The sequence below is a fragment of the Lithobates pipiens genome, unplaced genomic scaffold, assembly GCF_037356315.1.
Source record: "Lithobates pipiens isolate NorthernLeopardFrog02 unplaced genomic scaffold, aLitPip1_a1.2 Scaffold_16, whole genome shotgun sequence".
Classification (NCBI taxonomy): domain Eukaryota; kingdom Metazoa; phylum Chordata; class Amphibia; order Anura; family Ranidae; genus Lithobates; species Lithobates pipiens.
In genome coordinates this window covers 355,184,144-355,211,002 of record NW_027507748.1, presented here as the reverse complement: position 1 = coordinate 355,211,002, position 26,859 = coordinate 355,184,144, and the positions used below count along the sequence as shown (strand labels likewise).

The window sequence follows — 26,859 nt, the reverse complement described above, 5'->3', positions numbered from 1 at the left end:
ACATAGCCCTGCCATGGCTGCTGAAAGCATTGGAGCTGCCACAGAAGTGGCTAGAATGGGTTTGGATTCAAGTATTATTAAGCAATTAGGAAGGACAATGAATAGTATGGATAATTGGACATTCATTTGTCTTTTGGGCATGCAAAAGAGCATCATCCCGGATTTATACAGAGTCTCTCGATCTGGATCCTAGTCTTTTTTCAGTGTGTTGGCATGGTAAAAGAGGTTTGGTTTGGGGGGAACTTCTGACCGAGCTGGGTACTATGGCGTATGGTTATCCTCTCATCATTGATCCTTCATTTGTGAGGAAATCACATAGGTAACCAAAAAAAACGTTGAATTTAATCTTTCAAATGAAACATTACATTCGGACTATCAAGGCATTGTATCCCAGTTTGGTCAATTATTTTCTCCAAAATAATTCCTAGATACAAGTGGCTGAGCTCTGTAGTTTTTCACCCCTTTTGAAAAAATGTAAAAAAAAAACCCATATAAATAGGAGTTATTGAAAAGTTTATGGCGCTCGGTTATGGTTTCTCATATCATCATTTAGAATTAGAAGGTGGTATCCTGGGCCTTTATCGGAAGGATGGAATTCACTTGGCTGATATCAGTTTGGATATAATGAACAATAATCTCTAGACATGAATTGAGCAGGCCGCGGTTTGGGTTTAGCCAGGAGGGCTTGCAGCCCTCCTGTCTGTGTGGGACAGTTTTATAAATACTGATGTGGTTTTGTAATACAGCTTGAGCTGTAATAGCTGAGCTGAGTAAATGGTTATAGTATATTTAAGTTGGTTTAACTATCTATGGTGATGTGTGAATAATTTTTACAATTATATTAAAACCAATAATAAAGGCCACATTTTTGTTCCAAATGATCTAGAGTGGTTTATTTATTTAACATGCCTGGCGATTGTTTAATACATTGCTGCTTGTGATTCCATATAAGGAAAAAGGGAATAGGGGTTTCAAGGCCCCCCCTTTTCCTCATGGGAGCAGAGTAGCAGGAGTTTAAAGTCTCCCATCATGTCAGGGGCTCATGGCTTTGGGGGAGTCTTGTGATCCCTGAAGAGGGGAGCTTTGAAAATAGATAGAAGGTTCTGGAACCCCTAGGGGGTGTGGATAGGGTCCAATGCCAGTCACCGGTGGATGGGTTAGCTGCAGGAGCTCCCCAACCCTCCCTCCCTTGTCACGGCCTTTATATGTATAATTATAAGGGGGACAGTTTAATGAATACTGATGTGGTTTTGTAATAGAGCTTGAGCTGTAATAGCTGAGCTGAGTAAATGGTTATTGTATTTTTAAGTTGGTTTAACTATCTATGGTGATTTAGTGTGAATCGTTTTTACAATTATATTAAAACCAATAATAAAGGTCACGGATAATTTTTTTTCCAAATGATCTTGAGTAGTTTATTTATTTAATATGTCTGGTGATTGTTTAATATATTGCTGCTTGTGATCCCATAATTAATACCCAAGTTGCAGCAATGACATTGGAAGATCTAGATGACATTTGTGTTGACTGTAAGCATGAAATGCTTAGGAAAGTGAATGGAATGTCATTGAAAACCTGTGAAAAATTACATTTTGCTAGTTTCTCCCCTTTTAAATCTGACATACTTTTTTCTTATTGTTATAATGATTTCACAAAACCATTTTTTCCCTGCATGTGTCACAATGTAGCATTAAAAGGGGAATAAAGCTCCTATAAAGTGAACGCTTACATTCATATTGAGATTTAACATTTCATTAGGCCACATAAAAGTTATATTAATGAGATATAATTTTAATTTTAATCAGCATACATTGATGATTATATTTTGGGTTAGTATATTGCCAAATATAAAAAAAAATGTTTTACTACAACATTGACAAAAAAAGCAACTCTGGGACTCAAAGAGAAGGTTAAAAAAAGGCCCTGGTTAAAGTTAAAAGTGTTATCTGGAGTTAGGTTTTATTTTATCACTTACTAAAAGTGGAAATAAATCTTTGCAATAAAAAATAGGCTCATGGGAGCTATTAGTCTAATAGTTAGTATGCACAGCATATTAGCACATTATGGCAGACTCACCTTGAAAGTGATACCCTCCAGCGCTTAGGTGGCAGCACTTCCATTGGTTTATGGGCACTTCTATTTTCTCTTGGTTTTCCTCCAGGTTTCAGACCTTCAGCTACTTGAGGACCTCATTCCCTGGCACCCCTCTAAGTATAACTTAAGTTAAATGAAGGTGATTGCTAAGAATTTGGTATTTGGCAGTTTCTGGCTCTCCCTTTTCTCTCTTATGGGTTTCCCCTTGTTAGCTGTCTCCAGGCAGGAATTTCCTTATCAGCTGTCACCAGGTAGATCTGCCAGTATTCTATCAGCTCTTATTGGCTCTGAACTTGGAAACCAATTATAGATCTTTAAATATTTTAGATTCTGAGGCTCCTGTCAACAGGTGGATCTTCAATCAAGAGGAGCTGCCCCTCCCTCCACAAGTTGTGGCTATCCTTTATTGGGGGTATTGTTGCCCACATTTGTGGGTGGATAGTGTATTTAAGTAATTTAATTAACTAGTAAAATTTAGCTTAAGTTTTGGGGACAAAGTTTTTGATGTTTTGTATTTATTTGAAAGTTTAGTTTGGTTTATGGTTAGTATTATTTTTTATAAAGTTCTTATTGTTTATTGATATGTTGTTAACCCCAATAAAGGCCCCAGATTAAAATATTTTCAAAGACGATTGTCTTGTTTATTTCATTAACTTTTCTTTTCAGCTTATTTTATTATTACTCTTGTTTAGGGTGCTGTACAGGGTCTGCAATCTCATGTAACTCCTCTTACATTTTTAAGTTACCAACTGCTAAATTGTAGAAAGTAAGTTAAATAATTTGAAACTTAAAGATGCAGCCCAGGTAAACATAACATCCCTGAGTTTACAATCACTGAAAACATAGCCTAGCTGCTTAGTGGTCTATTTTCATACTTTCATTGATCCTATACATCCGATTGCCAAACCCTCTAATATCCTGTAGTTGGTTGTAACTTTGTCATGCAAAATTCAAGCTAAACTTTCACTGCTTCTTAGTAAATGTTTTATATTAGTTGTTGGTCCTGTTCTATTTAAAAAATGTGTGAGATCTAACGTAGGTCTTAGATTGGTGTTGCCACGGTGAACTTAAACAGTGGAATAAGGTGGAGCATATTTTGTCGGGAATGCCACTTGAGTCCCTACCATGGTGCCAGACAGATCTACCCCGGCAGGTACTGGATCATCCCATGATAGGGGAGATTAGGAAGATCTGTCAGAAAGCGTCCCGAGATTTTTCAGTAGCGACATTACAGCCGCTGCTCACGTCCATAGTGGGAAATATGGCTTTTGCCCCCTTACTCCAAGACCCCAAATTTCAAGACCTGAAAATAGTGGATTTCTCACAGGCCCTACACTTTGTTGTCAACGGACAATGGATGACTATACAGCAAACCATGGAAGATCCAGGTCTGTCAGGATTGTCTTTTTGGCAAAAAATACAGCTGGCTCACTTCCTTGGATCCCTTCCCCCTCCAGAATCATTTCAGAGGTGTCTTACCACCTTCGTACTGCTTTGCCTAGATCAGTCTCCACTTCCCCATGGGGTTTCTCTAACATCCTGCAGTCTTACTGGACTGAAGTACACCGAATTGTCCGAAAATTCACTGATGGAGCCATACCAAGAGATCCAGCTTTTTTCCTCATGCACCACCCCAATATAAAGTAAAGCATATAGGTAGTCCATTTTGCCCCTCCTGATCACAGCCACGAAGGGATGCATCCTGCTGTTCTGGAAGCAGACGCCGCCTCCATCGATTGCCACCTGGCTGAAAGAGGTTGCCGACATTAATGCAATGAAAGATTTGGTAGCCACAGAGAAGGGCCTCCGCAAGAAATTTTCTAAAAAAATGGTTTTATTGGCACAAGTTTGTTTACTCTGAGGAGTATGCGGAACTAGCTTTATGATCTCTCGCAAAGTGCGGATGTACTCGCAGAACCCTCTGGCCTTTTTTTTCTCCTTCTCTCCATTCCCCGCCCCCCCATTCTCCATTCTCCTCCTCTCCTTTTTCTTGCTAGGGCCCTATAGGTCTATTCTAATGCTGATGTTCTTATTACACGGTCTCTACCATGGAGAATTGTCATACGGGATACGGAGACACCTTAGATCTGGACACTCGTCTTTGGAATCCAATACATGAGTGTGGTCTCTGTATTTACTGTGTGTTCTTTTGCAAAAATAAAGTATTGGAGAAAAAAAAAATGTGTAAGGAGCTGACATACTAGAAAGAAGAGGATACAAATCCATCGTGCAGACCTTTCAGCAGATGTCAGACTAAAAATCTGAGAACCAAGGTTAAATATTTTTGTAATATCAGCAAAAAATAAATGATTTAAAGTCTATACTATTAAACTCAATATTTTTGAATGCAGGATTACAAATTCATTATTTTGCTTATGCTTTTTACCAATTGTATTTGTTTGGCTTCTGTGTTTTTGCACAGCACCCTTCCTTTTTTTATTTTCTTTATTCAGGCAACTGTACAAGAAATGCATAACAAGCAACTGATGCCAAGATCACTTTATTCTTTTTACATTAGAGGACTATTGTATCAATGTCTCTCTTATAAGAACAGCAGTTAATTCTCCTTGGGTACCAATCAGATAAACATGTGTATATCTGACTGGCAGCTAAAAGGAATACCTCCAGCCTTCAGTAAGCACTAAGCAAATAATAACACAACAGAGTTTATGTGGCCTATAAGACTGTACAAAACGTAATGAGTGATGTGCACAGCTTCTTAGCAACCAGTGAGAAATAATCTTTAACTGAACTGCCTACTGTAGAATAAATTTGATTGGTTGCCATGACATAATGTATTTTGCACGTCATCACTGCTCTACAGAATTTTCCACTGCCTTGAATAGTCCTGTTTGATTTTATTGAGGGTATTAAAATGATTACTTACCCAATAGTGCAGCCAGCATCTGCCTCAATAATCCAAACACAATTTAGGTTGTGATCGTAGGGTGCAGGATAACCAGGCGACAACACTCGGCCAACTTTCTCTCCATGGATTAAACCACCGCATTCCGCTACAATAATACACAGTGTCATAGTTGTCAAAGTTCTCACAAACAATATCTTCAGAATATATAATTTGTTTATTTATTTTATTATTGTGAAACCCACCTATGCACAAAGGAAGAGGCTGGTCCCATACTCTGCGTTCACCAGTCAAACAGACTAAAACACGGCTGCCACGTAAGCTATAACCAGGATCACAGTTGAAAGTCACAGAACTTCCTGAAAAATGCCCCTCATCTTTATCCTTGTAGCCATACAGAGGTGTCCCTGGGTCCTCACACTTAATCAGCTCAAAACCTGCAATGTTAAGACAAGGACATTAAAGAAAACATGATAATGCTTTAGGACCGCTCTGCCTGCCTCTGGCACCATCACTTTGTCAGCAGGAGGATAATTACAATCAATGCCAGGTTTCATGGCACTGAGAGGTGTTGAAGCAGCGTGACAGTCTTGTCATTGTGCCATTGGATATGGCTGTAGGGGACAACATCATAAAATAGATTGCTAAAATAAAGGTGATTTAAAAATACAGATAAATTACATGTTAATAAGTCAGATCTGTATAAAAAAGGCAAATTAAACATAAATTACTGCATTAAGGCTGCTAAATAATAAGTCTCACAGGATGGTCATTTGCTCTCCTAGCAATAGAGACAGAAGCCTTCAGCGTTTCATTTGACAGCCAATTAGCTACTGAATTGTGGCAGTTGTAATGCCATAGTCAGAGTCATAACTAATACATTTGTAAAAAGCAAGACTAAAAATTCCTCTGTGTATTATTTAGAACTACACTATGGCACATCATTAAACAGCACTGTAACTCATACCCTACATTGATAGGAAGGACTGATTAAAGATTTAAATTATTTTTCAAAAAGTTTAAGGCTTAATGTATAGTACAAAGTTTCATAAGCCTTCTGCTTTGTAGAACATGTTGGGGATTCCCACACACTTTCTTTATTTCTTTTTCTATCTCTTCACATATGGTTAGAATATGACAGCTGGACTTATGCTACAAAGTCTGCTCTCTTACTAAGCTATATAAGGCATATAAGGTAACTGTTAACATTTAGTCACTAAGATACTTAACAACATATTGAACAATGCTGAAGGCCTAATGACATTTTCTGATGCATGAGAATACTCACCAGTTACTCTGATGCAATCCCCTACATAGACCATTCAGCGACGCTTAAAGGAGTTGTAAAGTCTCAAGGTTTTTCAACTTAATGCATTCTATACATTAAGGTGAAAAATCTTCTGTGCTGCAGCTGCCCCCAGAGCCCCCCATTTTTCTTACCTGAACCCATTTTTTCCAGCGATAAGCACAAGCCCAGCAGCTCTAGCCACTGTCTCAGGTCCTCATTGGATAGATTGATAGAAGCAGGAGCCATTGGCTCTCGCTGCTGTCAATCAAATCCAGTGACGTGAGATTCGGGGGCAGGGCATGGGTGCTCCCATAAAAAGGGGCTCTACAAGGGGGCACCCGATGAAAAGGAGGAGCCAGGAGCACCACCAGGGGCCCCAGAAAAGGAGGATCAGAGCCACTCTGTGCAAAACTCTTTTTTGTATGACATGTTTGTTATTAAAAAAAATAATAATAACCTTTACAATCACATTGCTTGTAAATATACAGAGATTTTCTGCTACTTAAATAAGGCAATTATCTATATCCAGAGTGTTTAAAGGAAAGAAAATTGCTTGATTCCTCTATCAACACAATCAGTGTAGATGGAGGAATTCCTCCCACTGCTCTATTATATTCCTTCAGAATACAATGATCACTACCCATGGCTATAGCGAAAGAAAAAAAAAAGACAGGCTGGTTATACTGAAGTTGATTGATAGGTTGACTTCAGTACAACTAGGTTACCTATACGTGGATCAACATTTGATTTTCTATGGCTGGTTTAAGTATCAGCTTTCATTCCCCTGAATATGCTATATTGTGGAAAGCTGAGATGTGATTGTTTTTTGTTGATAAATCATATCACTGCACACCATTCTACCATTCTGATACATTTTTTAATGCATAACGTAGTACATGTTTAAAACTTCAGCCAGAGTGTAATTCAACAGCTCTTCATCGCTCAAAATATGGCACAACCAAACAGATTTGTTCACTTTATTTAAACATCTTTTCTACACAAGTTGAAGATAATAATGATGGGATGACACAGGAAATGAGAAAGCATGATAATATCATTATTATGGATAAAATGTATGAAAACATTGACTTACCTGAATGCTTTTCTTCAGTGCAATGACCTTCATTACTCATTTTGGTACAACAAATACTACATTTTCACTAGATGAAATCCCTGCACCTAAGCCACTCCATCTACCTAATTGTATTACAACCACTGTGTGCCAATGAAAGCTGGTGTCTATAGGTCCAAACAGGATCTAGCAGAATAGTTAAAAAAAAATGGCACCCTATATATTAAATGACAACAGACATAGTGTGTGCCTATTGCAACTACATTATACACCAGCAATGACATTAAATATTTTCATTGTTTATACTTTGTATACATAAAGTTTTATGAAGGTAATTTTTGTATTTGCTAAATAAGCTGTTTAATGCAGACCTTACATGCTTTTGCTGTTGTTTTTATAATTTTCTCATCCTCATTCTGCCCCCTGACCACACTGACTCAGAAGTTGCTGTCAATGACTTCCTTGAAAAGGATGAGTGGAATGGCTTTAGCTCTGTGTCCATCTTGATATGTCTGTGAATATGGCACTGGAGACAGCTGCGTGGAATATTGTAGTTCTAAATGGGAGTGTATGCGTAGTGGAGACTCCATTGAGACTCCAATAGATACCGGCAAGCACAGGTGGAACCCAAAATGATATTTGATCACTTGACAATGATTTATATATTACTTTAGGATGCATCCAAAGTTTTTTTTTTTTAGGGTAGAGAGCATTTATTGCTGCCTCTGCCCATTTGCCAGAAAGATTTACCCTCTCCTGTGGCCGCTGTCACAAGGACTAAAAGTGAGGGGAAATCTAAAGGTTTGAGTTGCCACTGGAAAAGGAATAAAGAGAATACATTGCTAATGAGGACATTTTTTCTGGTGGGTGACAACTGAGATGAGATTTCCCTCACTTTCCAGAGATTACTTCTCACTTCCTATTATGTTTTGAATCAAAAAGTGCAGATAGCAAAAGAAAAGGGGTTTCAACCATTCCCATTCTATCCAGGACTATGAAAGAATGTACAGTTGCTGAAAGTTGGATCTACTTTTCATATCTAGTATACTAAAGGCAAGACTGATCTTTTTTTTTCTAAGCTTGAGGCAACAGTCCAAAGCAATATTTATAATATATGTTATTATCTTATAGATGACACAAAACTTGCATATTTTGTAGACTACAGATTCTCTATATTTCTATTATCCATAGAAGTTGCCATATTTAAATTTCATCAAAATTAAGCAGTATATTCTCCTGACAATACCTCAAGATTCATTTAATGTATTAAACAGGATGGAATTATAATTTGTGCTATGCATTGAAATCTCTGTCAAAATTATAATGAGGAATATATGACAGGATCTACAAGCTTTGACATAAGATGATCCCATAATAAGGCTGCTTATTACCTTCAGGTACAAAGGACAAATTCTCTGCTCTGTAAGATCATAAAAAGATGTCTGGTAATGAGACAATCCTCAAATGCCTACTGTTGCATTGTTCCTTATGTGGCTATCAGCAATTAACTGAAGCACATGAGAAAAAGTCTCCAAACCAAAAGTCTGCCAGTCTCCTTATTTGATTAGATGGCAAAACACTACGTGGACTTGTTGTGACAGTACAGGGTGGCTACCAAAGGTGTGGTGGTTGAATGGTATAGTTGTAATGAGAATATAAATTATACATACAATACAAGGTACAGGGCAGGCTAACTTGATTTTAGGTAGGGAAAATACATTCTCCAAAACTGTTAACAAAATTATGGATACAGAAAATGTACACAGCTACAAAAGTAAGAAAAAAAAGTATATACATTGAATTTACAGTAAATCTTACTATCGGGGACCTTTGCTTAAAGGAAACCTATACTGAGAAATACATACTCTGTCATTACTGACTTTCTGAGTTGCCAGGTTATCGCTGGCTTTGGAACACTAACCTGGGGATAGCAGGCGCACCATGAAAGTCACACTTGTGGGGCTTGTATCCATGGGCAAATGCAATGTGCTTTCAGTTGAAAAAGATTTAACATTAGTTTGAGGTGCTTTGGGGTGTATTTCACCTGTAATTGACTACAGTAGAATTTGGCCTAAATTGGATCCAGCTTAAAATGATCCTGGTATGTGTTTACAAACTGGCTATGCATGCACATCACAAGCTGCATACCAGGTGCCGGCCCCACCAATTGGTAGGGTTGAGGAAAGACCTGGTAACCCATCTTGTAAAAATAATTGCCAGGAGAATTCTATGGAAATGGTTTTCAGGCATATCAGATATGAACAGATAAGATAGAATTATAAATAAATAGTTAATGAAACTAACTAAAGAACATTGCTTTAGAATCTCATGTGTTTCTTCTAAACCTTAAAGAAAAATAACAAACCGAAACAAACACAGTAACATGTAAGGATCTGCAAAGAGCCAAGATTTAAAGAAAGAAGGTTATCTATCGTAATAATGTTGATTCAGTTCAGAGAATAGAGCCGCGCAGACAACAAAGAATGAGGCATGTTTAAATTTAATGAGCAGATTTCTTACATAAGTATCTAAAGTTTTGACTCACTGGAATAAAACAGCTCAAATCCTTTACTGGTATTTCCTGCATCTGTGATGAATTCAAGCCACAATGCACTGGATGTGCTGTTCAGACTACGCCCCAACATCTCTGACTGGCTAAATGTTCCAAGAAGTCGGGCAGAATTATTATGTCCATCGTATACCTGGAGAAGAAAGAAAGGGGATCACACTGACCATTCCTTTAGGAGTTTCTTTTTTAGACATTTACTTTTATTTATGTGATACACTCTGATGCGATCATAACCATATATACTGTAGATTGCCTTTTATTTATACATGTTGCAATGGTCTTTAAAGATGTCTGTAAACAGTTTTGCTTAATTATTATGAATATTTTTAAGATTTATCTATATATTTTTCATTAAATTTTCATTAGCTTTTTTATCAAAATCCTAATTTGCTTATATGTGTCAAATTCCAAACTAATTTTCTTTTGAAAAATCAGAAGGTTTGTGCATTTTGCAATCTGATGGTGCCACAGTTGATTTTGAAATCAGACCAACCAAGCTTTTAATTTCACCTCATGTTGCTACAGAAAATAATTTTTGTGGCCGGGAACCTTTGCTTTCTAGGTCACAGCTCGTGTACATTTATTTTTTGATTATATTTCTTGCACGATTCTCCCATCATTAATTAGAAATGTGTTCATTTTTCAAACAATTTCCAACATACCTGATCACTCAAATTCGATGGCCATATGAAAATCGGCCATTGCTGCGTCCCACTAATGGTGCAAAATTCAAACAAAGATTCTTAGTTACAATTTTCTAAAGAAAGTTCTTTTGGAATTTGACCTATATATGGCCGTCTATAGTTTGCTGAAAATGAGCATAACTAGAACTTTCAGAAGGGGAGCAATGGCAGCCTGCAAATTTATATATTTAAAGGTTTGATTAAAGTGGAACTTTAGTCGGAAAATTACGTCTTGATAGATCACTACATGTTGGCGGCTTTAGCAGGTATAGCTATATAAAACATTAAAAATAAGTGCTTATACTGTTTAAAATCCAGTAAGGCACTGTCTAACCCTGCTCTGCACAGCCTCAGTTGCCCTGTATTCTCTGCAATGTGGCGATATGCAGTGAGTCACTAAAGGCTGATTTGCTGACAGCCTCAAGAATTTCTGCTGCGGAGGAAACAAAAGGAATGAAATAGACTGTGCCGAGGGAACACTGACTATTGAAAGGGAAAAGAAAAGCAGGAGAGATGAGAACACAATATCTGCTGCCAGGAAGACACAAAAGAGTTTAACTTACAAAAATAGTGTCTTATTGTTTCTCTCTGATATTCTTCCTGGGCAGCAGCAGTCTGTGAACTTCAGCACTTTAAAGCTTCTGTCAGCCTTCCTCTCTAGCTGAGCCAAGACATACAATACAATCAAGGCTGGAATGTACACGTTTTATTTACGGAAGGGACATATAGTTTTTGAGACTAAGAAGAGAGGGAGAGCTTTCAAAAAGTAATACATTTCCAGCAAGAAGAAACAAGAGTATTGCTGGAGGCAATTTACAGCACACACAGATTTTGGTAGCGTGATTATTAATGTGGAATGCATGTTCTTTTGTTAAAAAACATTAATTGATATCAAACTGTTAAGGGTAAAGTTTTGCATTTACTCTGATTGCTGGAAAAATGGGCTGAGAATGCTTGTCCAGACACAAGCTTTTAATGGGGGTCTCCAAGGAATTCCTAAGTTCTAGACTAGCACAGGTTTTCTTCCCAGATATACTATATGTGTCTAATACAGATTCCTAGAAATGTGTTCACAGGGCTTACAAAAAGTTAGACATATTGCCTATAGATTGAAGGATCGGTCCTCTTTTTCAAGACTTGCTGCCTTAGAGACTGCGAGTTGAGCTATATCTCGGCAGCACAATAATTAAAAAAACTTTAATGCTGCAATTTTGGGGAAGGCTGCAGATGGACTCTGGGCAAGGCTACAGAAGGACACTGGGCAAGGCTACAGATGGACACTGGGCAAGACTGCAGATGGACACTGGGCAAGGCTGCAGATGGACACTGGGCAAAGCTGCAGATACACATTTTAAATGTAAGTTTTTTTCCTTGAACATCACTCCTAAAAGTTTTTTCATAAAACTTCCCTCCTAAACTTGGGGCATTGTTATACACCGGCACGTGTTATACACCGATAAATATGGTATATAATGATGAATTATGCACTTAATGCATCAATTTATGTCTGTCTTGAATCAATTAAATATAAATTACCTTAAGCTGGTCTCCAAGTGCAAGGTTAAATGTCCTGGCCCTCAGTTGAACACCTTTGCCAGGCTGGCTTTGGATGGAGTAGATGCATTCATGGTAGTTGCTGTAGTTAGCTGGGTAATTTGGAGACAACAAAACACCCTGTGTCCCAGTGACAGATGCTCCGCACTCAGCTGAAATAGAAGAAGCGGGAAAGGAGTTAAGATCTAAAAAAAGACTCATGACTGTTAATAAAGGGAGGGGAACCTTGATCTATAACTATAACCTATCCAAATGATACAATATTAAAAACCAGGGCTTTTTTATTAGCAGGGACGTGGAGGAATACAGTTCCCGCCACTTTCATTATTGAATGTATATAACTACAAGGGGTGGTGGTGTGCTGGAGGATCTATTGTTGCTAGCTGCTGAGGATCTATTGCTGCTGAGGAGATCTATTATTGCTGGCGGGGGATCTATTAGTTCTTATGTTGCTGCAAATGATCTACTGTTGAGGGAGGGGTCTATTGTTGCTGGAGGAATCTTCTGTTGCTGGGGAATCGATCAACAAATTCCATACAAATTACTTAGCACCACAAAATGATAGTTGGATCTTTAGTCTCTAAAATGGGCAGTACTGGTTGGCTGGTAGGGATCAAACCAAAAGACAGTGCTCAGAATAGGGTAGGGAGTGGAGACAAGTGGTGACTCAGAAGGGGAGAGTATCTGCACCTATTCTCTTTGAGGAAAAAAATCCTGGCTACAACTATAAACTTTGTTATTCCCTGTCCATTAGTTCACACTCTTACTATTAGTTCCACTTTCCTACACTAAACCCCTGTTGCTTTAACCACCACTCAGTTATGTCCTGGACAATAGAATGTCATATTTCCTAAACACTTTCTTTAGCAATGTTATACAACCCAATACGTAAGGATTCAAACCAAGATGAATAGGTCTTTAAATATACTTCACATTGTTCTAAAAAAAAGCAGGGGGTGTAAAAATCAATGACACTACACTGTGAACTTGATACAATCTAACACCTTTCTCTACTTTGCCGCACTAGATTGACTTGAGTCTTTCTACGTGAACTGAAAATGTTAAGCTGTGCTGTGAGAGCCTTTGCACATTTTAGAAAGTGTGAATTTCCTATTATCCTCTATGAAACATTCAGCTCTATGTCTTCTGATGTAAGAAAAATTGTGCGTGATTGTAAAACATTATGGAGCAGGGTGCTGAGAAAATATTGTTTCAACAAAAATTAGCAGTTTAGCTGCACAATAAAATTGCATTTAATTATCTTTCGTAGGAAGATAATTAGCCAAGACTGACAAAGGAAATAAAAATAGGTTAACGTTAGCTCTGGATTTTCAAGAGGCAGTATAACAATGTAGATGCATTAAGCTCTCACGAGGGATGAGCTGAACATCCCCTGGTTCAGTTTGCACCAGAACGTGCGAACAGGCAAAAAATTCATATGAACCCGCCAACACTGTTAAAGTCTATGGGACATGAACATGAAAAATCTAAAGTGCTAATTTTAAAGGCTTATATACAAGTTACTGCCATAAAAAACTGTTTGGGGACCTGGATCCTTTCCCAGGGCACATGTATCAATGCAAAAAAGTTTTGAAAACTGAATTTTTTTCAGGAGCAGTGATTTTAATAATGCTTAAAGTGAAACAATAAAAATGAAATATTATTTTAAATATCATGCCTGGGGGTGTCCTTAATATGCCTGTGTTTAGAACAGTACCACAGCAAAATTACATTTTTAAAGGAAAAAATGTAATTTAAAACTGCTCGTGGCTGTCATGTTTTGTCGGGCCCTGGCAACCGAGGCCACCCGGTGACATCAGAAGGGCGCAGAATCATCCGTTTATGTCACTGAGTGGCCTCGTCCTCAGCTATTCAACAGGTGTCAATGCAGAAAGCCTGCAGTCATTGGGAGCCTCCCATGGAGGCAGAGTTTTTTCAATTTTTTTCTTGGTCAGTCAGACGCTATGATCAAAGATAAATGGACATTGCGGGACACTTTTTTTTTTATAAAAGACTGGTCCCAAATTGTCTACTGTCATTGTGACCATTTGGACACATTTTTTGGTGAATGTGTAGGGGCACAATGTACCCAATACTTGTTCACATGGGGGGACGGCATCTGGGGTCCCCTTGTGAAAGGGGGCTTCCAGATTCCAATAAGACCCCCACCAGCAGACCCCCACAACCACCGGGCAAGGGTTGTGGGTACGGGGACCTTGTCCCCATCCACACCTTGTCCACATGGGGACAAGGTGTTTTGGGGGGACCCCAAAGCATCCTCCCCATGTTGAGGGCATGTGGTCTGGTGCGGTTCAGAAGGGAGGGTGCTGTATTGTCTCCCCTTCTCCTGTGGCCTGCCAGGTTGCGTGCTTAGATAAGGATATGGTATGGGTTTTTTGGGGGCCCCTATGCCATTTTTAAGAAAAATTTGGGCTAGGAGTTCCCCTTAAAATCCATACCAGACCTGAAGAGCCTAGTATGAATTTTGGGGGGACCCCTACGCCTTTTTTTTTTGGTACAGGGTTCCCCTTAATATCCACACCAGACCCAAAGGGCCTTGTAATGGACTGGGGGAGGACACCCACACCATTTTCAATGATTTTTATCTATATTACCGGGATCCGGCTACATTACAGCCACGGGCAGTTTTATATGACATGTTTTCATTTACAAATGTCATTTTGCTTCTCTCATTCATAAAACTATGTACAGCTGGCGTGTAAGCAGCTTTACATAGTGTGGGGAGTTTGGCCAATCATGGCTCTCACAGTAGGGCATGCTGTGATTGGCCAAAGCATGCAGGTCTTGCCGTTCATTATGGGGCATTCCGTGGGTGCTCGAATTTCCTGCGAACGCCCCATAATGTTCGGTATTCGGTGAACGGGCGAACACCCGATGTTCGAGTCGAACTTACGTTCGACTTGAACTGCGGGCTCATCCCTAGCTCTAACTAAATATAAAAACGTTATAGGTTAAGTTAGAAAATATCTGTATTCTAAAAACATAAATATAATTAGTAATATCCAATCCATTTTTATGCAAGAGCTGCATTTCTTATTTTCTTGCATATTTTTCTTTAAGTGTATGTAAACCCCAGTAATAAACGTTCTTTAATTTGCTCCCTTTTCATGTGTTAAATACACAATTAGTAGAGTCAGTTATATCTGTTCTATAAGTGCAAAAAAATACTATTCATTATCAGCCTTTCCTAGACTACAGTACATCTCCCCCCATGTCATGGAGAGGAGGATAGTGAGATGTGTTTTGTAGTCCTAACACACTCCCTCAACTAAGGTGACAACACTAGAAAAAGTATGCAGCCACCATATCTAAGTACTGATAAGCTGAGGAATATTACATTTTTGTTCTTGGATTTAGATACACTTTAATGATTTCCTTCTTCCTCAAACCTGGTATTTTTCAACTATTAAAAATGATAAGTAAGTAATTAAGGACCACTTGGTGGCAGACTGTTTTGGACCATATCACATAGTAAAACTACACTTTTTGCCTTTACCTCCTAGAGTGGAGTAAACTTGATATTCCTTATTCTATGCAGACTATAGCTTTGTAAAACTATGGTGCTCTTGGGTTACTCAAAACTAGTCTACTGCCTGTACAGATTATTATTTCCTTACTTTAAGTGCTCATGTGTTCACAGTCATATTAAAAAGAACATATATAAAACACTCTAGGGGTCAAAGGGGTTGCTATTGCGACCGGACCCTATGCTCAAGGAGGGCCCATAAGGCCCCCCTGTACACCTGAAAAGGAGGGGTGGCATGGGGTGACAGCAGCATATAAAGGAACCTATGCCCTCCATTCTCCTGCAGCCACTGAAAGCCAGCTTCTCCTCTCCTCCTGCCCACAGACATTCAGCGGCTGCAGGAGAAAAATGGAGAGATCAGTGTCTTTATAGGCCACAGCCCCTGCCACACACCTCCTATACAGCTCTTTCTGCTGCCACCTACTCCCCTGTGTACCCTCCTGAATCCCCCCTCAGCTCTGCTGGCATTCCCCCTGCCCTTTTCTACTGGCTGCTGAGGGGGATGTGCCAGGATGCAGGCTGGCCCCTTTCTTTTTTGAATGGACAGTCAGCGATCAGTACTGAACAGTGACTCTGTCCATTCATAACTGCAGCATAGTAAACTATGTTTACTATGCTTCCGTTTGTGAATGAATAGGAATCTCTGTACATAGCTATCCCTGTCCATTCATTCTGTGCAGGGTGTGTCCTCAATCTCCTTTTTCTGTCTCAAAGGTGGAATATCAGAGGTCTGTTTAGACCCCTTATAATTCACCAAAGCCCCTCAATGGGGCTCCTAAAAAAACAATAAAAAGTAAAATTGTAAATAAATAAATAAAATGGTAAAAAATAATCAAAAAATAAAATAGCAAAAAAATTTAAAACTACTAACACCAGTGGCAGAACTACTACTGTCACATAGGTCGCACATGCGACCATGCCCTGCCATTCTGCCATCTGTAGAGAAGGGCCCCAGTCTCAGAGGGAAGGTTCCCAGCCGGAGGTCAGGAGGGCCCTGCATGGTTTCTTGCACCAGGATCCTGAAGGTTCTAGTTATGTCCCTGTGACACGTCAATTCCAAATTTGTGATAGCAATGCCAACTTTATGGCATGGAACATTTACCCCCAAAACAACAAAAGTGCCATACCTAGACTTTTGCCTAAAACCTTAATTAATTTGTATTAGTTCAGTAATAATATTTCTTAACACTAATATGTCCATTCAGGAGTGGCTTATTATACTGTCCACCATGGCTTGTGACATTTGTGATAAGAGACGCACAAGGATGCACAAATGCTCCAAAATGATGAACATTGTAGTGGCGTGTGCTTAACATGTATAAGTGAATAAGTAAAGTCGCGCTACAGACTACGCACCCTATGAGTGCTAAACCCAAATAAAGTGAAAACAAAGGTGGTGATAGATTTTCTTTTTCGGGGGTTGGAGCTGCCTTTACCTGGAACCTCCACCTCCTAGTGTGGGAGGAGGAGTTTTGAATTTGAAGGATAAAAGTGATAGGTTATGGCGCTAAACCCAAAATTATGTACTTATCGTATGTGTATGGATATACTCTTAGTGACCTGTCTACAAACTCAGTAATATTATAAGTACTAGTTGAACCATATAAAATTAAAGTGCAAATGCGTGCTGACTCTGCTGTGTCAAGTTAATATAAGTGCCGTATGGTAATAACCTCAAAGCAAAAAAGGAAACATAATCAAAAATGTTTCATATAAGTGCCATATGACAGTAAATCAAACTATGATCAAAAATTCATACAAAAATAATAATAATTAATACCATGTTCTTGGGCATAAAAGAAGCTTTCAAAGCCATATAAGATTATTGACAATGTCCCTTAGTGATATCCTGGCTAGCCGTGACACAAGATAAAGTGACCAGTGCAAAAAGGTGCCAATCTTCAATGCAAAAAAAAGTCACATGAGAACGCTACACATGTCCCATATTGGTGTCATAGGTGGTAGTGGTGCCAGATAAAGTGACTAGTGCAAACAGTGCAGATCTTCAGTGGAGAGAAAAACATTCGTCCCCGGTGCGCCACTCAGTGCTATGATAATGTGAATGCTCTGACCGGAACTTGTACCCCTGTGGGGTTGGATGGGATTTCACAGTGTGAGCCACTGTGCTGCTATCTGGATGCTGCTACTGGTGCGCTGAGGAGATGTTCACTCTTCCGTTCGCATAGACTCCGTTATTATATGCATATAAGGGAAAACACATCCATGGTGTAGTATGTTTTAAACAGACTTTTCGTTTATTTAAGTAAAAACCTACTCACATTTAGCTGTAAAAACAATTTGCATAAAAACTCCGCCGGCCGCCTCTAGCTATGGGAAGGGTGCACGTAACGTAGCCACTCCCTACGCGTTTCGTCAGAGTGACGTCTTCTGGAGCGCCCATATTGGTGCACCTTCCAGTTTAAATAGGGTGCAGGGCTCCACTGCGCTTGCGCAAGTCTAACGGCGTTTTAAACAGACTTTTCGTTTATTTAATTAAAAACCTACTCACATTTAGCTGTAAAAACAATTCACATAAAAATGCCCAGTGGGAGGGAAATGTAACACAAATTGCCGGAAGAGGAGAGATGGGACCGTAATGTAAGGGATTCCCATATCAAAAATGGCGCCGTTAGACTTGCGCAAGCGCAGTGGAGCCCTGCACCCTATTTAAACTGGAAGGTGCACCAATATGGGCGCTCCAGAAGACGTCACTCTGACGAAACGCGTAGGGAGTGGCTACGTTACGTGCACCCTTCCCATAGCTAGAGGCGGCCGGCGGAGTTTTTATGAAAATTGTTTTTACAGCTAAATGTGAGTAGGTTTTTACTTAAATAAACGAAAAGTCTGTTTAAAACATACTACACCATGGATGTGTTTTCCCTTATATGCATATAATAACGGAGTCTATGCGAACGGAAGAGTGAACATCTCCTCAGCGCACCAGTAGCAGCATCCAGATAGCAGCACAGTGGCTCACACTGTGAAAGCCCATCCAACCCCACAGGGGTACAAGTTCTGGTGAGAGCATTCACATTATCATAGCACTGAGTGGCGCACCGGGGACAAATGTTTTTCTCTCCACTGAAGATCTGCACTGTTTGCACTAGTCACTTTATCTGGCACCACTACCACCTATGACACCAATATGGGACATGTGTAGCGTTCTCATGTGACTTTTTTTTGCATTGAAGATTGGCACCTTTTTGCACTGGTCACTTTATCTTGTGTCACGGCTAGCCAGGATATCACTAAGGGACATTGTCAATGATCTTATATGGCTTTGAAAGCTTCTTTTATGCACAAGCACTTGGTATTATTATTATTTTTGTATGAATTTTTGATCATAGTTTGATCTACTGTCATATGGCACTTATATGAAAATTTTTTGATTATGTTTCCTTTTTTGCTTTGAGGTTATTACCATACGGCACTTATATTAACTTGACACAGCAGAGTTAGCACACATTTGCACTTTAATTTTATATGGTTCAACTAGTACTTATAATATTACTGAGTTTGTAGACGTGTGCATAACATGTGCCTCAAAATGCCAATACTGCACACTACAGAATTGTAAATAAGATCCGAAAATAATGACCTTAACAATGGCCTGGGCAATGCCAGCATTTAAAGAGTTTGGAGTCATCACATTGGCAAGTGAATGCAATTTTGTTTTGGTAAGTGTAATGCTTTCATATGTACCCCTAGTTGCTTTTTAAAATAAGGTAAAAATGTAAGAAGCAATGAGGTTAATAAATACAATCAAAAGGATGTCAAACTGTATGTTTTAATGCATTATTTTCTACTGCTGACACTGTTCGCACTGCTGAAACATTAACATATTTTGCAATGAAGAAGAACAGTTTATTTTCAAAGTTTTTTTTTTTTTTTTACATAAAAAATGGATAGTTTCCAAATATATAAATGATATATTTTCCTTATACACAATAGAATGTATACTTCAAAAGGTGACAAAGACATTAGTATTCCAAAAATAAAAAATAATCATACCTGCACACAATCTACGGACTGGGTAAATACTCTAATGAATTTGATAGGGATTTCAAAAGCGGCTGCATTGCATTAACCTCCCTGGCGGTAATCCCGGGTGTGGCTTGGGGTTTATTTTCAGTACCAAAAGTGGTAACCCCCAAGCCACACTCAGGGTTATACCGGCGTATCACTCTAATTTACTTACCTTGTCCCTACGATACCCCTGATGTCCTCCTACTGTGTCCTCCGGCCGTGTCCACTGGCCATGCCCTGTGACCAATGCATCTGAATTCTGGATTCCGTTACCCGCGAGCGCCGCAATGCATGGTGGCAGAGCCAGCAGGAAATTAAAAAAAGTTCAAAACATACACACAATATATTGTAATCTGTAGATTACATTACTGTAGCAAACCATTTCACCTCAGTTCTGTCCCTAGTGCTTTGTCCAGTGCGCTGCCTACACTTTTACCGCTCTTTCTGCCTGGAAACTTAAGAAATGTCCACCGCATCCAAAAAGTGTCCCTTTAGGTCAAAAGTGGGTTTAGACCAGCTAGAAAACAGCAATAGTGAATTAGAATCACTTTCAAAATTGAGCGATAGTGATTCGTGGGGAAATTCATCATTGGGCACTGAAAGTGACGACAGCAAAGATTCTGCGACTGAGCTCAGTGATGTGCGACCATGGTGCTCTATTGACTGTGTACGGATCAGGCAGCACCCCCAAGATTCCTATTTATTGGAGCATCTGGTATGAAAGTAGACATTGAACACAACAACCCCTTGGCATACTTACAATTATTTCTGACCAATGAGGTTATTGAAAAAAATGTTTCTGAGACAAACCGGTACAAAGAGCAACAATTAGCTACTATGCATTGGGGGTTTCCAAGAAGCAGAAAGTGGGAACCAGTTAACAAAGATGACATTTGGAAATTTCGGGGGCCTAATAATACTTTAGGGAGTGGGGGGGAAACCCCTGCAGAAGTGGTATTGGACAACTAATAAATTAACTGCCACTCCAGTCTTTGGCACGGTCATGTCAGAGTACAGATTTTCCCTGATCATGAAATATTTACATTTAGAAAACAACAAAGAATTTGATAAAAATACTCATTCTGCACCAAAACTAAAGTAAATTTGGCAAGTATCTCAAATGATTCTAAAGAGTTTCCAATGGAGCTCTGTGCTAGAAAGAGATATTAACATAGATGAAAGTCTAATAGGCCAAGGCTAAGGGAAGGCTCAGCTGGGTACAATACATTGCTTCAAAGAGAGCACGATTTGGCATAAAATCCTACATGCTATGCGAATTGTCAACTGGCTATATTTGGAATTCAGTCATGTACATTTGAAAATTAACAAGATTCAATCCAAAATACAGCAACTATGGAATGTGAACATCGTCAGTTCTTTCATTCATTGAGCCATTGCTAAATCAGGGCTATTGCGTAACAACCGACAACTTTTATACGTTTCCTTAACTTTATGAGTTTCTTCTGCAAAACAAAACAGGTACCTATGGAACCATTTGGGCTAACTGGCGTGACATGCCACCAATGTTTGGCAATAAGAAGCTGAAGACTGGATAAACGGTTGCCTGACAGAAAGGCACAATGATGGCACTGAGATGGCCTGACAAGAAAGATGTGTGCCTAATGAGTAAAGTTCATAATACCTCCACTGTTATGGTATGCACAAAAGATGGGAAAGAAATCATGAAGCCACAAGTAGTGATAGACTTCAATAACATTATGGGAGGTGTCGACAGAGCCGACCAAGCAATAACAATCTACCCAGCAATGAGGAAACGACAAAAAAAAGAACAACAAGAAGATCTTCAGGCATCTTCTTGAGCAATGCTTGTGGAATGCCTACATTCTGCTTTAAAAAAAAAAGAGAGTGAGACAAGCCTGTGATTCAAATGTATCTTTGTGAACCACCAAACACCATCAATGGCTATGAATAGAGCTGGACATCGTGCTGTTGGCATTGTCAACTCGGAACACCTGACTGGTTGTCACTTCATGGACTGCATCCTACCAACTGAGAAAAGTGAGATGACAGTGGAAAGAAAATCAGAAAGGAACCAGGTTCCGTTCTCCTGATTGTGACGTCGGACTTTGTGCAGTGAAGATTCCGTGTTTCAGACTTTATCATACCCGGGATGTCTACTAGACATTTGTTTGGACATATTTAAGTGAGTTATTACTAAAAATTACAGGCCTACAATATAAAACAACACATTTCCATGCAAAACAATGGAACCATGTACCACTTTGACATTCAAAAATACTGACATAATCAGACCGCCAGGGAGGTTAAGGCTAGCTGCAAAACTATCTTTTTCCTTTTTTATCAAATGTATGATAGCTTAGCTTTACCATCGCACAGTGTTTCATTGGCTGCCCCAGCATTTTCTTATGAAGATTGTGTGTTTGATGGACCTGAACATTAGAGGTGGTGTCTTGTGGCAAGTAGAAATCTTTGACCAGGCTGGTTTTATACACTGGTTTGACTTCTACAAGTGTGTGGCACAAAGGGCTTTGAAGAAAAGCTGGCTGACAATAGCAATATCACCCTGGTTTGCTTGATTCCAAATTTGTATTTGTTAAACATCCTCCTCAAGGGTTTCTGGTGGGAGCTGAGCAACTTGGTCTTTCAGAAGCTGGCTATATGGGCTCACACATAGATTCCTAAAACTTAGTTTCTGGAAGAAAAGAGAAGACATTAGAACTGCTAAACTTTACATACAGATAAACATAATCATTAGAGCTACATCTATTACTGTTAGAATAATTCCCAAAGACCCCCCCCCCCCCATTAACTTGCCAGAGTGTTTTTTGGGATAACAATTTTTTTTTTTGGTTCAGTTTCAGTTGGGGGGGGGGGGTTCTCTTCACTTCTGGTGCCTGGGATACAACAGTGAGTAAGAGGAACTCTGCCTTTTAGACAGCTATTACAAGAACAGATGTTCCCAACTGATGATGTACATCCACCTCTTGTTCTGGTGACAAATCTGAAAATGTGTTGTTCCCGTAATTTTCTGTCTTGGTGACAATGCTCACTGGGCCACATAGAGACAGTGAGCTTACACAAACAACAACAACTTTACAGGGTATATAACACCCCCTTTCTTCCCCCCACTCTATTCAAACTTAAACCATACTAAATCCTTTGGTCAGCAACACTATGACAGAGGAACACAATCAACTAGATTTTGAGACAGTAATGTATTTTTTTTAAATCTAATTATAAAAAATACCTCTATGTGAAAAGTGCAAGCTTAAAGTGGGACACACTAGCCAAATTAGTAGTTCCAGAAATTTCTTAAAGCTTTTTTAAATACCATCCTCATGAAAGGGTTGGTATTTGCTGGCAATTGCTGCTGAAAAAAAATAAGGATTCATAAAAACTTAAATTCAAGCTAAACATAATAAAAACAAAATAAGGAAACACAAACATATAGAAAATGAACTTATAATATTGGAAACTCACCTGTACTACGTTGTCTCTGCCAGCAATATTTTTTACACTCTCCTTGATTTTCCTGATATATTCTCTTACAGTGTTTCACTGCTTTCCTGTAGTTGGTATTTTTGTATAGACATTTTCTCACTTGGAACATTGGGCATAAACAAATCACCATCAAATGTTGATGTCTGTCGCAAGATCCAGGATCCAAAGATGAGCAGTGCTAATCAAACTTAGCAGATGTCGCAATATTAGCACTGGCAAGGTTGAAGAAGATGATTGTTTCTGTCGTGACAGGGTGGTTAGTGGTTTTGCTTGTGACTCTGAAGACAGATCTGGTGTCTATTTAGCTATCTGAGGTTAAAACACTGTAGCTCCAAATTTCATTCTAGTTAGAGGCAGATTTACAGCTCTATTGCTCGTTCTGCTTAGAGAGTGGGCTCTGGTTTTGCTGCTCATGCCAGCATATCTGCTATTAGAGCACTGTAGTCATGTCTGTGGATTGAAGCACACTGATGTGTTACGCTGTATTATATAAGGCTGATTCTGCTGCTCCATGGATTGCATGGAGACTCAGAGGAATGATGTTCCCCTGCAGCCTCCATAGGTTCCAGAGAGAGCAGCTGTCCGATTGTAATCCTCAGTGACCCTCCATGGCCATCTTGAATGGGGCAGCCTTTATAAATATAGGACTCTGCCGGGATTCGTCAGGCATCTTGTAAGTGGATAGAGTAGGGACAGAATCATGCTTATTAAGGACAGAGATGTAGCATCAAGGAAAGGTTCCAGTATGAGGAGTGTAAGCATAGGGATACCCCCGGCAAACCCCTCAAGCACCAGTCTCCAGAGCTGCTATCTCCACCTTAACCAAAGCCTCCCTAAAACTCTAGTTGAGTCGGCCTCTCTGCCAATCAACAACCCCAACTGCAGATGCCTCTGTTACTACAATTTTTTTCTGAATCTGTTACTTCAAGTGTTACTGCATATATTAGGAGATGGAGGATCTGGACAGCCGCACTCCAATAAAAACGCCTTTATTTTATGAAATAACAGAAGTTCAAATCAACAGCAGGGTACAGGATAGATACCTGACGTGTTTCACACTCTCAACAGTGCTTAGTCATAGCTACATAACTACAAATTTTTGCCATAAATATATACTGGTGTATCATGAGTCATGTGATAAATTATGTGATTGATTAGAATTAATTGATTAAATCATTTAAATGGAGTTAATTAGTTGAATAGCAAACAAGTGTGATTAAGTATAGGAGGCACACAAATATCCAGGAGAAAATGCAGAAGAATACCAATATATATTAAAAAAAGAGATAATGAAATTTGAACAAATCAAAAGAATTCTAATTGTAAAACCACAGCTCCTGAATAAATGTGCATGTGTAGTGCTTTAAAAAAAATAATATATATATATTTATATATAATAATAAACAAACATATAGAGTGCATTTGTATGTGAAAAAAATATAATAACTGTATAATAAATATACAGTGTAATAGTAAACACCTGAAATGCAACATATATATGGAGAAAATGTAAATATGGATAATACATATATATATATATATATATATAAAAACATATATTTCAATAACTATCAATAAATATACATACAAAAAAACATGCACAAAAAAATGTGTGAACTGATGCCCATTCAATAGATGCCAAAAAAAGTTTCATAAAATCTAATATAGGATAAATGAATAATTTAAATCATTTAATATGTCCAAAAAATGAGGACTATGTAATGTAACTATTAATTTGAAATAGGCATGAATGGGCAAAGGAAGAAAGGTAGAAACCTCAAATTAGGAAAAGAGGACCCACAGAACCAAAAACAGCCCTATAAACATATGTACATACAAATTACTACATGTGTTAAAACAGAACAGAAAATGGATAGGATATTTAAGGGAGGGGGAAAAAAAGCAAGAGAAAAAGACCATCTGAAGATTTGTGCTATCATTGTAGTAACGGGCACAGAAGGTGCATGACAAATATTCCAATGGCCCACGTTAGTCAAAAAATGTGCCAAAAGGTATACATACACATATATATATATATATATATATATATATATATATATATATATATATATATATGTGTCAACAGATACCAACAAAAAAATATCAACAAAGACTAACCTACAAAATTATGCCTGATCTATATTCCATTTTGGAAATGATTGAATGAGTCAATCAATAAGATCGGCCGATAAATTTAAAACAACAACTGAACTGAAACAACTGAATGGGTTAATCAAGGAGCTCGATGAATAAGCTAATCGTTCATGACCCATCTGTGTCCACATAAACTGAAATGTCAAAAACAGGAATAAAAATGCATGTGCATGCAGGGGGCCATAGAACTATATATGAATGGGTGTACACATGGGTGTACACATAATGTTGAAAGGTTTCACCCAAATGGCATAAATCCATGGGTTATATATTATCCACTATGGAAGGTGTCCTAAATCGGTGGTAGGTGTCGTGGTCATCATAGCAGGGGGTCACTGTTAATTACATACTTATGCTACGGTGAATGGTATTGTTACCCTGAGAGCAAAGGTTGGGGCATCAGTCAAAAAATGCTAATGACCATTAACCTACTACATCTATTACTGCAAGTGTTACTGTATCTATTACTGCAAGTACTACTACACCTGTTACCATACCAACTGTATTGCTGCAAGTGATTCGTCTGCCCTACCACTTTCTCTAATACAAAATCTGTTATATTTTCTTGGTCTCTGTATGGTCTCTGTATGTAACTATAACCGTTACTGTGTCAGATAGAATGTGAGTGTTACAGCCAGAACTGGGGCTTTCAAATAAGAGGGTCCACCACTGCCATCATGCTTCTGACAGCCATCAAAAGTATTCCCCAAAGCTGCAGGTCTCATTTATGCTTAAAGCCGCGTACACACGGGCGGACTGTATGGCCAACTTAGTCCGTCAGACAATCCGACGGACAGTCCGTCCTACTTTCGAATGAACGGACTTGACCACACACGGATGCACAAACAGTCCGTCGAAAGTTTGCGCGATGACGTGTACAGCACGTACGACGGGACTAGAAATAGGAAGTCCAATACACAGCAATGCAACCTTTCGCCGTGTAAATCCTTTCTGAGCATGCGCCATACTTAGTCCGTCGAACTAGCCTACTCACGAGCGGATTGTCCGCTGAAACCAAAGTACGACGGACAATATTACGGAAATTCCGAAATACTTAGTCCGCCAGACTGCACGCTGAAAAAGTCAGCTGAAGCCCACACACGAGCGGACTGTCCGCTGAAATGTGTTTCGACGGACTAAGTTGGACTTTTTCAGCGTGCAGTCTGGCGGACTAAGTATTTCGGAATTTCCGTAATATTGTCCGTTGTACTTTGGTTTCAGCGGACAATCCGCTCGTGAGTAGGCTAGTTCGACGGACTAAGTATGGCGCATGCTCAGAAAGCGTTTGTTTTCCGTGCTTACAACTGTCCCTGCACAGTGTAATTTCTGAAGGAAAAAAAGTCATTAAAAGCACTCACGGCTATAATGAATTATCGGATCCAGGTAATACAGAGAACAGTCATTGAAAGTCATTGAGGAAAAAAAAATGTGTGGGGGTCCCCCCAAATTCAATTACCAGGCCCTTCAGGTTTGGTATGGATATTAAGGGGAGCCCTGCATCAATTTTTTTTTAAATGACATGG

At 39.0% G+C, this 26,859-nt stretch overlaps 1 protein-coding gene across 3 annotated transcripts in view; it reads right to left on the bottom strand.

The window, feature by feature from the left end:
• The window catches only part of CSMD2 (CUB and Sushi multiple domains 2), a 1,348,498-nt gene that overhangs the window by 275,108 nt on the left and 1,046,531 nt on the right, over positions 1 to 26,859 (bottom strand). For all 3 annotated transcript variants that reach the window (XM_077481921.1, XM_077481922.1, XM_077481923.1), the window contains 4 exons: positions 12,109 to 12,278; positions 9,866 to 10,022; positions 5,206 to 5,397; positions 4,982 to 5,108 (listed from right to left, as the gene is read on the bottom strand). In XM_077481921.1, coding sequence (XP_077338047.1) covers positions 4,982 to 5,108; positions 5,206 to 5,397; positions 9,866 to 10,022; positions 12,109 to 12,278 — 646 coding nt within the window. The remainder of the gene's footprint in view (positions 1 to 4,981; positions 5,109 to 5,205; positions 5,398 to 9,865; positions 10,023 to 12,108; positions 12,279 to 26,859) is intronic.